This window comes from Pelobates fuscus, chromosome 4 (genome assembly GCF_036172605.1).
Source record: "Pelobates fuscus isolate aPelFus1 chromosome 4, aPelFus1.pri, whole genome shotgun sequence".
Lineage (NCBI taxonomy): Eukaryota > Metazoa > Chordata > Amphibia > Anura > Pelobatidae > Pelobates > Pelobates fuscus.
The window spans coordinates 239,320,035-239,335,671 of record NC_086320.1 but is presented as its reverse complement, the minus strand read 5'-3'; the positions used below and the strand labels follow the sequence as shown (position 1 = coordinate 239,335,671).

Sequence of the window (15,637 nt, the reverse complement as noted above, 5' to 3'; positions counted from 1 at the left end):
ATCAGCGACATCATACCATTTGTTTTCTTCCTGGAGCGTGCCCTGCGAAGAGTGCTGGATCAGGCCGTAGATGAGCGTGAAGAGGAAGAGTTGTGGTCACCATCACCATCAGAAACAGCCTTATCAGCATCGCTTGCTGGACCTGCGGCAACGCTGGAAGAGGATTGTGAGGAAGAGGAGTCAGAAGAGGAATGTGGCTTTGAGGAGGAGGAGGAAGACCAACCACAACAGGCATCCCAGGGTGCTGGTTCTCACCTATCTGGTACCCGTGGTGTTGTATGTGGCTGGGGGGGAAGAACATACCTTCATTGAGTTCACTGAGGAGGAGTAACGGGAAAGGAGTAGCTCGGCATCCAACCTTGTGCAAATGGGGTCTTTCATGCTGTCGTGCCTGTTGAGGGACCCTCGTATAAAAAGGCTGAAGGAGAACGACCTGTACTGGGTGTCCACGCTACTAGACCCCCGGTATAAGCAGAAAGTGGCTGAAATGTTACCAAATTACAACAAGTCGGAAAGGATGCAGCATTTGCTAAATAAATTAAAAAGTATGCTTTACACAGCGTATAAGGGTGATGTCACAGCACAACGGGAATCTAACAGGGGAAGAGGTGAAAGTCATCCTCCTCCTCCCACGACCACGCCGGCAAGGACAGGACGCTTTAAAGACGTGTTGTTGATGGAGGACATGCAGAGCTTTTTAAGTCCTACGCATCGCCACAGCCCTTCGGGATCCACCCTCAGAGAACGACTCAACCGACAGGTAGCAGACTACCTCGCCTTAACTGCAGATATCGACACTCTGAGGAGCGATGAACCCCTTGACTACTGGGTGTGCAGGCTTGACCTGTGGCCTGAGCTATCCCAATTTGCGATAGAACTTCTGGCCTACCCAGCTTCAAGTGACCTGTCAGAAAGGACCTTCAGTGCAGCAGGAGGTATTGTCACTGAGAAGAGAAGTCGCCTAGGTCAAAAAAGTCTGGATTACCTCACCTTTATTAAGATGAATGAGGGATGGATCCCGAAGGGACTGACAGTGGGCGATACATCCGACTAAAAAAGGCCTGATGAGATGAGCTGCCTTGGGCTAAAAATTGTCCACACGCTGCTGTATTTTAGCTCTGAATGCCGGTTGACTTGCGTGACTCTTCGGCCACCAACTAGGGTTCAAGCCGCAATGTTTTAGGGCACTTTCTGCCTGGGAAACAAACATCAATTTTTCTGGCCGCTGCTACAGCAGCGGCTGCAACAATACCTAATTTTTCAGGCATGTGTACATGCCTAATTTTCCGGGCCTCTGGTGCTGCACTGTGGCTTCAAAAACCAAACCAAAAACAAGGCACATAACAGGGATTAAAATGATAGGGATAGTACTACTTAACACACCACTCCTATCTGGTGGCACATTAGATTGCACGCGCAGCAGTGCCCCAAATTTGAAGTAGGAGGACCGACCAAGCATCTTTTTCCATCTCCCGGTTCCTAAAATCGATGCCATATACACGTCCCCTGATAGGGCGCCAGCTTGTTATTCTCTTGGGCGCCAGCTCGTTATTCTCTTTTTCACTTCACTAGGGACACTTTACTGCACTATGGGCACTTAGACCCACTCTTTGTCTTGCACAGTGTTATTCCTAGCCAGCATCTGTGATGTGAAATCAGGCAGTCATCTAAATGTTTAGATTGAGCTTTAGTTTAGAACACCCTTGAAGGTGTTTAAGGAGATTAGGGCTAGTTTAGAGGATTTTTCTTAGACCTCTCTGAGTCTTTATAGCCCTTCTACCTATCCAGCATTTCTGGAAACTAGCTAAGAGAAAGGGTGTCTGTGTGTCTGTGATACATTTAACTTTATATCACCTTATTGACACTTTATCACTCCGGTCTCCATGCGCTCTGCCTCTACCCATCTATTTAGAGGGAATTTCCTTGCCCCTGCCAATATTATATAATAGGTAATAGTATTACCATTATTACACAATTAGCCACTATAGGGGAATGAGTATAGTATCCCTTTGTTATTTATAAACGATACAATAAAGACTTTTGTCCATTACTCAATTTACTTTAACAAAGGGTACTAACCACGGTATTAGGAAGCATTACTCTGCTTTCCCTTTCTCCCTCTATTATACACCTATGCTCACTAGGATTTGTAGGTATCACTTTATAATAGTTGTCTAACCTTTTCCTATGCCAGTCTCTTGGGAGATTTTTTCTTTTTTCAGTTTATTAGCATACTTTCAGGGACCCTTGGTATTGTACGTGGTTGGGTGGAGGAAGGGACCTTCAATGACATCAGTGAGGACAAGGAACGGACATGGCTAGCTTGGTATCCAACCTTGTGCAAATGGGGAGTTTGCGGTTGTGCAAATGGACTGTTTGCGGTTGTTTGCGGTGCGTTAAACGGGGAGTTTGGTCTGTCACTGTGAAGCGGGTGTAACCCTTACACTACCTGATCGATACAACATCATACAGTAGGTCATGAGAGGGTCATTATTTTTATGGCCCCCACCCATCACTCACGGGTGGGAGGACAGTAGGTTCCCCCCCCCATTGTGATTTATGGCCCCCACCCACCGTGCAGGGGTAGGGGCCGGGGGGGAGGACAGTAGGTCCCCCCCCCCTAATCCTTATTTACTGAATATTCCCCTGTATAACAATGTTTGGCATTTAGTGAATATTCCCTATTCTGCTCTGTGTCAGTGTGTATTAGGGTCTCTGAGGGCAGGTATCAATCCATATCTGCCAAGTGACCATATGTAGGGGGAACAGTCCCTATTCTGCTCTGTGTCAGTGTGTATCAGGGATCCTTAGGATAGGTGTCAATCCATATCTGCCAAGTGACCCTATGTAGGGGGAACAGTCCCTATTCTGCTCTGTGTCAGTGTGTATCAGGGTCTCTGAGGACAGGTGTCAATCCATATGTCAAGGTGTCAATATGTCATATGTCAGGTGTCAATCCATATCCATTGTGATTTAGGAATGTTAGGTGATTTATGCCCTTTATGGATTAAAACCAGACTCTGCATCAACTGTGTAATTTTCCATGGGAGTTTTGCCATGGATACCCCTCCGGCATGCCACAGTCCAGGTGTTAGTCCCCTTGAGACAACTTTTCCATCACTATTGTGGCCAGAAAGAGTCCCTGTGGATTTTAAAATTCGCCTGCCCGTTGAAGTCTATGGCGGTTCGCCCGGTTCGCGAACGTTTGCATAAGTTCGCGCACCGAAAATTTTGTGTTTGCGACATCACTACCCCTGACTATTCATTGGAATGTTGTATAAGCATGGTCTTAATTATAATGAACAACCCAAAAAAAAAAAAAAAAAATCTGATACTTACCGTAAAAGCTTTTTACGTAAATCCCTGATCTGCTCATTCTTCTTAGTAAGAATATCTTTCATATTGCGATAAGCACCGGTTTGTTGAAATTTCATTTCTAATTCCTAAATAGAAATAAAGAATAACAAGCCAAATAAATATCCATTAATAAATCAAAATCATGCATGAGAAAAATCCAAAAGAGCCCATTTATTTTATATTTGTTTAGAAGTCTACAATCAAAGATCATCATAACCACTAAAGCTCAAATGCATTTGTTCTGGGGCATATAGCCTGTCTCCGCAGGGTCAGCACGGCAAATGTTGCCTTTTAACAGAAAATGCAGTGTTTATACTGCTGCGTAAGTTCACTAGACGGACTTCTTAGACGAGGCCCTGCAATCTTTGCACTAGTTACGCACACCGTCTCCACACTGAGCGCTTACCATAGAAATACATTGATGAGCATTGAGGAGATGCTCAATGCTGCAGCGAGCAAATTTGTTGCACATTTGCAATAGCTGCTTAATGTTTCTTTATGGGAAAGTATTGGTTTGGCTGAGATCATCAAGGTTTATGACCTCAGCCAAGGAGGCAGGGGGAGGACCGCACGGAGACCACTGCAGTTAATGCCTGAAAGGGGAGTTAAATCTAAGGGGGGCTAACACCTAAATAGCTAGCAGAATACTTTAGTGTTAAGAATACATGTTTGTATTCCTAGCGCTTTGGTGTTCTTTTAAAGATCTGAAGTGGTCATGGTGCATTAGGTCTGTGCATGTATAGCATGCTGATGACAGATGTCTGAACTATGTTCCCTTCTGGCATTGCCTCTTCCTCGCTGGCTTAGGGGGAGCCAAGTCCAATAATGCTTCTCTATTAGAATCATTTCATTGGATGGTCATTATAATTAAGTACTATAGATATATTGAACTAGATAATACTATAATTTTAATAAACATATATTAATCTATTTATAAATTATATAATTATATGAATTGAACACACCTTCACATTTTTTTTTGCCATTAATAATAATTAATGCAAGTAAAGAAATGTAATTCAGAATAATATTTATTTTTCCTGATTTACAGAGTGCATCACAAGTCTAGTATTTGGTTTATTTCAGCAATTACAGGTCACAAAATACAGTAAAATACAATTCCAATATACATTGTATAATGACTTTAAAATGTGGAATATTTGTCTTGTAAGTTTTAATAGACATCACACAAAGCAAAATTGCAGCACAAAAGTATATATTAGGTAGACATCAAAGGGTAATTTGACACTAGTCATTAACTGAAAAGCTCTGTAAAAAAAAAAAAAAACAACACAATTTTACTACAATTTTGTAATGTGTATGTCCTAAATCTGATGTTTACTACTGTAGTACAAAACTCCAAATTGTGTTGAGCTAAATTTTTGGTGTACAACAATGCTCCCATTGTATGCCTTTGCCACTATACTGAGAAGCTACACTTCCATACAAGAGACATGACCATTTCAGTTTTTACAATTAGAATTATGATAGATTGATGAACCAATGTCTAATTTTGGGGCATTTTAGTTGTTTAAGTGTTCAAATATCACACACTGACCTACCATGCGTGAAAGTAAAACTCCATGGTATCTCAAGTTGTATATTGTGCCAGTTTGTCACTAGTTAATGTCAAAGATTGTGGTAATATTTTTCATTTGTTACATATATGCATTGTATTTTTGCTGGGCATTTTGTAAATCTGTAAAATATGTGCAGCTATGATTGTACTCAAATTATGTTCAGCTAACTCTTCTGAGTAAAACAATACCTCAATGTATAACTTTGCCACTATCTAATAAAGTTCCAGTACCATATAAGTGACCGGGCTATTCCAGTTTTTACAGTTAGAATTTGATAGATTTAATGTAACTTGTTCTTACTTTGGTGCATTTTAACTGTTTAAAAGTTCAGGCACATTTGTTTCTCTAACTCTATTCACTGAATGACCAAAGGAATGGGACTAAAGTAAACACTGACCAGAGATAAGGTTTCTTCTTACAAGGAACCTAAATGTGTTTGGAACAAGGAAGGTTGAGAGAGCCCAACCCAGAAAGATTATATATATATATATATATATATATATATATATATATATATATATATATAAATAAACATGCATAAATGGGGTGCTGCTGGGGACCAATTTATACAATACACAAGATCCAGCGCACTCACCTATCCACTAAACAGCAACTTCAATCTTGACAGATTTTATTAGTTTTTTTTTTTTTTTTTTTTTTTTATAAACACCTAATCTAGGCAAAAATAATGGGGGTTTAGCTACATTATATGATCATACACAGTGGCGTTCATACCGGGGTCGTGGCTGGTGTTTATATATATATATATATATATATATATATATATATATATATATATATATTATAGTGAAAAATAGTAAACAAAGGCTTGCTCTCACGGTCTTCTGTAAAAAGTATAATTTCTTTATTCCATTTCCATTAAAAAAACGACGTTTCAGCCCTCGTCCGTGGCTTTCATCAGGATCAACAAAACAACAATGATACATAGACTAACTAATGCTCTTATATAGCTAAACTAACTAATTAAATAATTATAAAATCACTCACCACCTGTACCGCTACTTTCTCGGCGTCCGTCCGCCGTTTCTGCGCATGTGCGAACACATCGAGTTCTGGTGCGGCTTGATGACGTCCTTAGCCGCGACCAGGAAGTAGCGTGTTTCTCTCACCGTTTGTTGCCAGGGTTACACAGCATACATACCGGTTCCCTGGCAACTAGGTGTAACAATAAAATATTGCATTCAGGAATGGGAGCAAAACGGATGAATACTTTAAAAACATTAATGCTACAAACTCCGGTCATAATTAATCTCTACCATAAAAGTACTTTTTCTTCCTTAATGGTATTTAAATATATTGCGACCTAGAATCCATGGGTTTAATATTGTCCCTTAATTCAGACATTCGTTGGCCACATTGAAATTTGTTGCAATAGACCATATACCGCTGTCTAGGAGGGGAGGAAATAGAGGAATTATGTTATTAAGAAGAGAAACATTTTGGATTCAGGAACTGGATACAGTTGCACCACGTGGATTAAATGAAATGATAACATATTCTTCATTTATATGAGTAGAAAAAAGTGCCGATAAGAATATGCTGTCCACATTAATCTCCCATTTATTGAATGACCTATGGAATCTATATTCTATAATACACAAATGTAACATGGGATAACAAATCACCCATGATTGAGGAAGTATAGTAATAGTTAGGTACTTACATTAAGTCTCAGAATTAAGACAGGGGATTAAGAAGTGATAAATATAATGAGTTGATCATTAAAAAGATGTATAGCATGTAAAATATAATTTTAGAATATTGTGTACACTGTATGTAGTTTAGCGCAAACAAAGGAGTTAATACCACTTTAGGAAAAAGAGGTATTCACAGCAAATAATCTCTATCTCATAGCTATAAAAGTATAAATAACACTTAATGTAGAAATTCACTGTAAATAGTCCTTTTTTGTACATAATTAGCACGAGTTTCACTTTAGTGTATATACAATACTGGAAGCACTTTACAAGAGCACTAGGCTCACTTTAATAATGGGGTTCACTTTAATGTACATAACCAACACAAAGCACTTTTATGTACATAGAAGCACAAGTATCACTTTAATGTATATAAAAAACACAAGGCACGTTTGTGTAAATAATAGACATTAGTATCACTTTAAAGATCGTAAGCATAAGTATCACTTTAATGTACATAAAAACGCTGGGCACTTTGCTGTATATAATGGACACAAGTATCACTTTAAGTAGATTAAATATGCAAGAGATAGAATATACATATAATAATAAAAAGAGAAAACAATTAATAACTATGTAAATTATACACAGTGGGTATATAGGCTTAATAGGTAGGATAAAAAGTCTGAATTAAGGGACAATATTAAACCCATGGATTCTAGGTCGCAATATATTTAAATACCATTAAGGAAGAAAAAGTACTTTTATGGTAGAGATTAATTATGACGAGTTTGTAGCATTAATGTTTTTAAAGTATTCATCCGTTTTGCTCCCATTCCTGAATGCAATATTTTATTGTTACACCTAGTTGCCAGGGAACCGGTATGTATGCTGTGTAACCCTGGCAACAAACGGTGAGAGAAACACGCTACTTCCTGGTCGCGGCTAAGGACGTCATCAAGCCGCACCAGAACTCGATGTGTTCGCACATGCGCAGAAACGGCGGACGGACGCCGAGAAAGTAGCGGTACAGGTGGTGAGTGATTTTATAATTATTTAATTAGTTAGTTTAGCTATATAAGAGCATTAGTTAGTCTATGTATCATTGTTGTTTTGTTGATCCTGATGAAAGCCACGGACGAGGGCTGAAACGTTGTTTTTTTAATGGAAATGGAATAAAGAAATTATACTTTTTACAGAAGACCGTGAGTGCAAGCCTTTGTTTACTATTTTTCACTGCATAATTTGGCTGTGGCTGAATGCACCAGGCACTTATTTGATAAGAAAGTGTGTGTGCAAGGAATAAAAGCGAAATTTATATATTTATATATATATATATATATATATATATATATATATATATATATATAAACATGCATAAATGGGGTGCTGCTGGGGACCAATTTATACAATACACAAGATCCAGCGCACTCACCTATCCACTAAACAGCAACTTCAATCTTGACAGATTTTATTAGTTTTTTTTTTTTTTTTTTATAAACACCTAATCTAGGCAAAAATAATGGGGGTTTAGCTACATTATATGATCATACACAGTGGCGTTCATACCGGGGTCGTGTCTGCCGAGGCTGGCCCTGGTGTCACCGGGCGGGCAGGCTTGCGGGCGCGCGAGGGAGCACTCTCCCAGAGCGCTCTCTGCCCAGCTCCCTCGCGCACCGCACTGATGCCGGAGGCAGAATATGATGTCATATTACGGCTCTGGCATAAGTACGCGACGCGCAAGGGAGCTGAACAGGGAGCACTCAGGGGAGACTGGACGACACATAGCTCTGGGAGTACAATTCTATTTTATTTATTGTGCCACACACTGCTTTTATGCATAACCCATTGCAAGGGGTCGTCTACACAACCAAACAGGGGTTTCCATCCCCGGATCCTCTGTGCCTAGGAGCCAAGATGCGGGAAAAGGGACCTAGTCAAAGGCACAGAAAGCCCGCCAAAAAAGCCAGTGCACCAAAAGTGTCCCTACCAACCTCAGGAACCCCCACAAAAGTACATTTCCACGACCGGTCTGCGTTCGTGAGGTTCCTGTGCAAACACCATGGAAGGGAAGCGTCTCCTTTAGGGATACGAATGCTCCCCCTGGTTGGTGTTCGTCTATACGAAATGGAGGCCACCCAGGGGCACCGGGGTGGTCCCTGTTAGGGAGACAAATGGGTTCTGTTCGTATGAACGCTCCCAAATGGGGAAACAGGGCACAATACACGAAATACAAGGGGAAACACACAAATAAGCAGTGGTTATACCACACTCTCTATATCCCCAATGTGGCATGTCCTCATTCTAAAGAAAGAGCGTGAGTTGGGTCCTTTCAGGTAAAGGCAAATGACCTACCTCTCATAGCCAACGCTGGCCTTAGGAGTTGGAAGCTCCCTCAATTTTCCCTATTTTGGCATATAAATATATTATTTATTAAAAATAATGCTACCAAAAATACTGTGCTTGTTTTGAATTTTCCAATATCCCTCCCATCACTTTTTTCCCCCACAATTGTTAGGAAAGCCTTTATCTCATATATGGGCAATATAGCCTATCGCAATTTAACTGGCAAAAAAAACAAAAAAAAACAGTCCTATACAAAATGTACATCAGTTATGGAGGGAACACAAAACTTAACGACAGCGCCTGTCCCCTGAAATTTTTCCAAGACAATCAGGTAGTGCATAAACTCACCTGCTTGATGGAAAGTACTCAAAAATACTGACGGGAAACACTGTCCCAATGATTATAGACTTTTTCGAGCATTTTGTTATACAAATGTTGTACTTTTCCAGTGCTTTAATCTTTATCAGATAAAGAACAATAAATATTACAAAAAGTACTTAACCTTTTCAGTCAGTGAAAGCTGCTCTTGGACTTTGAGCAAATCATGTTTTGTCGAAATTAAATTATCCTCCAAGCATTTTTGGTTAGTTGCATGGTCACCCAATGACTTTTCAAATTCAGATTTGAGACTAGCCAATGTTTGTTCCAAATGACTGACATCTTGCATACTTTGTTTCTCCTAAAATAAAAAATATGTATGTAAAACAATTCCAGTACCAGAGAATACCACTCTGACTATTAGATAAGGTTAAATGTAGTTTGGTAAGCATGATGAAACATTTAGTTTTACAAAAATACAAATTTAATAACTTTTAAACAGTGTTCTTCGATTTGGATTAAGATTAATTTTGACTAAACTGTGGCCATACATGGTTGCATGGCTGAAAAGAGACATGCATCCATCAAGTTCAGCCTTTCTCACACATATTTTTGATCCAAAAGACAGCAAAAACCCACTTGAAGCACTTCCAATTTTGCAACAAACTAAGAAAAAAATCCTTCTTGACCCCAGAATGGCAGTCAGATATACATACAGTCAGTATACTGCACCTACTAATTTCTAACTGATAGCTGGTGTTTACCATAAATGGTGTTAGTTGGATTGATGTCATCTTGAGGAAGCTTCTTTGCCTTACATATCCAGAGGGCTCTATAAACGGTTAGGCATATGGCTCTACACATACCGGGCTATTGAGGCTTGGAGTTACTTGCTAAGAAAGATTTTTGTAAGAAAAGCAAGTCTTGTAGATTGACTGGTGTGCAGACATATATGTTTAACATTGTATTGGCTATCCACTGACTTCAGGTGGAAGGGGTTTTCAATCAAAATTTTAAAACATGACAAGAGGCTTCATATTTTGCATAATATTACTTTACTCACTCCATAGCAGCAAAGAAAAAACATAAGAAACTGAGAACCAATCAAACAAGCAGTGACTACAAAAGGCGTGGCCAACAGCATCACTTCCGCTTTCTTTGCTGCTCCATCACAAGATAAGTACGGAGTGTGGTTTCCCTCTTTGTACTTTTACTAGCTTTGCTATTATTTTCTGGTATTATTACTGTGTTTTAACCTTTAACTACTTTCCTATATTTTCTATAGTTATTTTATTTGATTTGGGGCTTGAAGTATTCCCTTCCTCGTCCGACAGCCAGCCTCCTGCTCGCTGGGGTCTCGGGACGTCTCCCTTGGGCTTCCTGTTCACAGCACTTTCCCGTACTCGCACGTTCACTCAGGCACGTTTGGCTTTTTTCTATCGAATGAGCCTTTCGACCCAACAAGTGCGAACGGTCGATACTTATTTTGGCTTGTGCATGTGTACACGGACTAACCAGTGTACGTCCACACGTACAATTCCGAACACTTACCTGTGAGCCCCATTTACGGTATAGTTTTGACCATGGAAGCGGCTCAAGCCTCGGTCGATCTTCAGGCCATGATTGCCACAGGGGTGGCCGCCTCGATGGATAAAGCGCTCTCCAAGGCGTACCACTCAGGCCAGGACCCTGCTAAGATGGTCTCCAAACGGGACCATCATGGGGCAGATTTGGAGGACTCAAACTCCTCCAGGGAACGTTCCTACCCAACTAAATACCACTGGAAGGGCGACAGCTCTAATGCCAAGAAGGGCAAAGGCAAAGCACCTCTCAAGCGTGGAAGAGACATGGCGCAACTAGTCCAGGGACCTGCCCAATTTTCCTCCTCAGATGAGGAGCAGAAGCCCCCCCAAACACACTTGATTCTGGTCAAGTGGCAGGCAGAAGCTTCCGACTCTGATGAGGGTCCGTGGGGCTCTACAACCAAGTCTGACTCAGTTTACATTATGCAAACGTTTCTGGGTGAGCTCCAGAAGGATGACACGGTGACCGGCGGTGATCCTGGCTGCCAAGATGACACCGAAGTTTTCCTGGACGCTTGCAGTCAACATTTGTTCGACCCACGAAACATCCACCATCCCTGTTCCGGAGACTGGTCACCCCCTGCATACCTGTGAAAATGGGAAATGCTTATTGAAATAAATCAATAATATATACAGGACTCAGTGGAAAGGCATAAAACATATAAAAGAAAAAGATAATAAAAGTGAAAAAAAAAAAAAAAAAAAAAAATTAAATAAAAATAAAAATAAAATAAAATATAAAAATAAAAATAGAAATAAAAATAAAAAAGACAAGAAAAAATGGCAATAGAAATGGAGATATAGGTGTATAAGGTCACTAATAAAGTATAAATGTATCAGCTAATCCGGTCATTACCTCCTATAATATAAGGTAGGTAGAGTCCACAGGTTGCTGAAATGATATTCTAGTAACGGTTAATTAACCACTGCAATGCAAAAACCAATACAAAATGTAGAATCCCACAAAGGATTAAATAATCAGTGATGAATAGTAAAATTCCGTGCAACAGACAGAGTACTATTGGAAAATGTATTAGTACATAAAAACTGTCCAAGAAGGCACATAGAATATAAAATATAAAAAATAACTACAATAGTAATTGTCCCAAAAAAGAGTAGCAAATAAAAACAGCATCAATACCAGATATATCAGAATGGAGTCCAGAGATGTAAAAAAACACTTGCTGGCCGGCCGGACCGAAGTGAATAAGGACTCCGTCGTGCTGAATGTCACTTAAATCTGGCCGCGTGCGTTCCACTGCGGCTCAGGATGCGTTTCAAGGTGCTTTCTCTCAGGAACTAGTGTGTGAAAATGCCGCCTTACGCGTTTTGTGATCCCAGATCACTTCATCAGAGGCTGGCATCAGAGTCTGCGATCTGTTTTATACTTGTTCGGTCTGATCTAGTTAAAGTAGAATTAACCCTTTTTGTACTAATACAAATAAGTCCGGTTTAAAAATCATGTTTGGCAGAATTAATGCAACTCATAATCACTTAAGATTTCATAATAAAACCGACACCAATTATGGTGAAAATGAAAAAACGAAAAAAACAATCTATAAAAACGTATTCTTAAAATGAGTATGAAAACATGTGTGCATCATATAAAATATAATAATCATATCATGATGATGAATATTTGTTGATACATAGTTCTGTTTTTAATGTACACAAATGAAAAGTATTGAAAAAGTAGCTTATAAACGAAAATAGACATATTAAACATATTCTATGCAAAATGATGAAAAAATGGATACTTGTTATTGGATACTGATGAACTAAAATACAAATGACACAAGAACAAGAAAATAACATATTAATCATTCCAATCGAAATACCATAAAAATCATATAGTCTGGTTTGTCATGGGTCTGATTTTTTGATATTTGACATGCACACATGTTTTCATACTCATTTTAAGAATACGTTTTTATAGATTATGTTTTTTTCGTTTTTTTTTTCATTTTCACCATAATTGGTATTCGTTTTATTATGAAATCTTAAGTGATTATGAGTTGCATTAATTCTGCCAAACATGATTTTTAAACCAGACTTATTTGTATTAGTACAATAAGGGTTAATTCAACATTAACTAGATCAGACCGAACAAGTATAAAACAGATCGCAGACTCTAAGATGCCAGCCTCTGATGAAGTGATCTGGGATCACGAAACGCGTAAGGCGACAATTTTCACACACCAGTTCCTGAGAGCAAGCACCTTGAAACGCATCCTGAGCTGCAGTGGAACGCACGCGGCCAGAATTAAGTGACATTTAGCACTAGGGAGTCCTTATTCACTTTGGTCCGGCCGGCCAGCAAGTGGTTTTTTACATCTCTGGACTCCATTCTGATATATCTGGTATTGATGCTGTTTTTATTTGCTACTCTTTTTTGGGACAAGTACTATTGTAGTTATTTTTTATATTTTATATTCTATGTGCCTTCTTGGACAGTTTTTATGTACTAATACATTTTCCAATAGTACTCTGTCTGTTGCACGGAATTTTACTATTCATCACTGATTATTTAATCCTTTGTGGGATTCTACATTTTGTATTGGTTTTTGCATTGCAGTGGTTCATTAACCGTTACTAGAATATCATTTCAGCAACCTGTGGACTCTACCTACCTTATATTATAGGAGGTAATGACCGGATTAGCGGATACATTTATACTTTATTAGTGACCTTATACACCTATATCTCCATTTCTATTGCCATTTTTTCTTTTCTTTTTTCTTTTTACATTTTATTTTATTTTAATTACATTTTTTTTAATTTTTTCCACTTTTATGATCTTTTTCTTTTATATGTTTTATGCCTTTCTACTGAGTCCTGTATATATTATTGATATATTTCAATAAGCATTTCCCATTTTCACATTTGTTTAACCCTTGGTGGTGGTTATTTCTTACAAGTGATACAGTGGTTATGGTAGTCATATCGAATCTTGACCATTAACTTTAGAGGGAAACTCTACCATTTCTTGGTGTTTACCCATCATTCAGTTGAACATTTACCCCCTGCATACCTAGCTAATTTCATGCTTTTTTGGCTCTGACGAACCTGCCTTCGTCACATGCTCCTTGAGGAGCCTGCTAGCTAGCCTTCTGCCCCAGGACTATGGGCCTGGGAAAGACCCGGTAAATAGACTTGTTTGTGGGGTTCATTTGTACTGTTCGGGAACCGAACAGACACACGAACTGCGGACCACCTCTGTGCTCAGCACCAGGCAGTGTTACCGGGGGTAGAGGCGGTCGGTCCCACTCCTCAGCGGCAGTATGGTTTAAAGGGAGACGAGACAACTGGTCTCTCTCCCCAGCAGAAGATAGGAGCCAACAGACCCATTTGGTAGTTATCAGGAGACCAGAGCATGGAGCAGGAGGCTACCAGGTTAGCTGGGTGTTTTTGGGTGTGCATTCGACTAACTCAGGAAGACAGACAGACAGACAGACAGACAGACAGACAGGAGGTCTGGTTCTTGGTTAGTCTTCTAACCAATATGTGACGAACTTGCCTTCGTCTCGAGCTCCTGGAGGAGACTGCTAGCTAGCCTTCTGCCCCAGGGCCTGGGAAACACCCTGTAAAAAGACTTGATTCGTTGGGTTCATTTGTACTGTTCGGGAACTGAACAGACTCACGAACTGCGGACCACCTCTGTGCTTGTTAACCTCCTTGTCCAGTCACATTGGACCCCAAGGACTGTGGTCTCAAGGGGGTACAACCAACTTGTTGCAGGCCCATCGTGGGTCTGGCCACAGGTCGGTATTTATGTGGGGGGGATATGTGATGGATTGCCTAATTTGTTTGGCACGATCCACAAGCTTGCGGCGCCTTTTTGTGACTGTTGTACATTTGCAGCTGTGGGTTAACAAAAGGTGGGGGTGGGGGCGGCAGCAGCTCTGTAAAGTATAGTTAAGTAAAATGTATTGCTTGTTGGTGCCTCTCCCCCTCCCTTTTGTTGAATGTATTGCTTGTCTATGCCTCCTCCTCCCCCTTTCTTTTCCTGTCCTAGCAGGGACACTGCCAGCCCAGTTTAAACTAGATCCTTTTCCCTCCTCCCTCCAATCAGCTTCTTGGGTTTAATGTAGGGGTCTGTGTCTGTAAAACCAGAAGCCTCTGCAGACGAGCAACTGATAGACCGGGAACTACGAGACCTGCGTTCAAAGGGCGCTATTCAGCTGGCCACGGGTCCGGGCGGATTACTCAGCAACATCTTTTTGGTCAAGAAAAAATCTGGAGAATTTCGCCAGGTTATAAACCTAAGAGAACTAAACAACCACGTAGTATACCGTCACTTCGAAAGGGAGGGTATACAGCTCCTTCAGGACCTACCCTGGGACAACAATTGATTCACCTGCCTGGATCTAAAGGACCTTACGATCCCCATACACAAACTCAGTCGTGTCTTCCTACGTTTCCTCTGGCACAGGACCCCTTGGCAGTTCACATGCCTGCCTTTTGCACTCAGTTCGGCTCCCTGGTGCTCAACAAAGATGCAAAAACCCATAGTAGCGCACCTTCAGGCTCAGGGGATATGTTGCATCATATATTTAGACGATATTCTGCTCTTTGACGAGACCAGAGAGACGTTACGAGATCACACCTCCGACACCGTCTGCTTCTTGGAATGCTTGGGCTTTGTGACCAATCAGTCCAAACCGGCGCTGAACCCTTCACAGACGGTACAGTTTCTGGGCTTCGAAATAGATTCCTAGTCCTGTAATTTGCGTCTACCTGTAACAAAGATGGCTGCCATTCGCAAAGTGCTTTGGATGCCATCCATCCCTCTACA

At 40.3% G+C, this 15,637-nt stretch overlaps 1 protein-coding gene across 3 annotated transcripts in view; it reads right to left on the bottom strand.

The window, feature by feature from the left end:
- Positions 1-15,637, bottom strand: part of LZTFL1 (leucine zipper transcription factor like 1) — a 97,997-nt gene that overhangs the window by 23,585 nt on the left and 58,775 nt on the right. For all 3 annotated transcript variants that reach the window (XM_063450614.1, XM_063450613.1, XM_063450615.1), the window contains 2 exons: positions 9,444-9,620; positions 3,340-3,443 (listed from right to left, as the gene is read on the bottom strand). In XM_063450614.1, the coding sequence (XP_063306684.1) occupies positions 3,340-3,443; positions 9,444-9,620 (281 nt within the window). The remainder of the gene's footprint in view (positions 1-3,339; positions 3,444-9,443; positions 9,621-15,637) is intronic.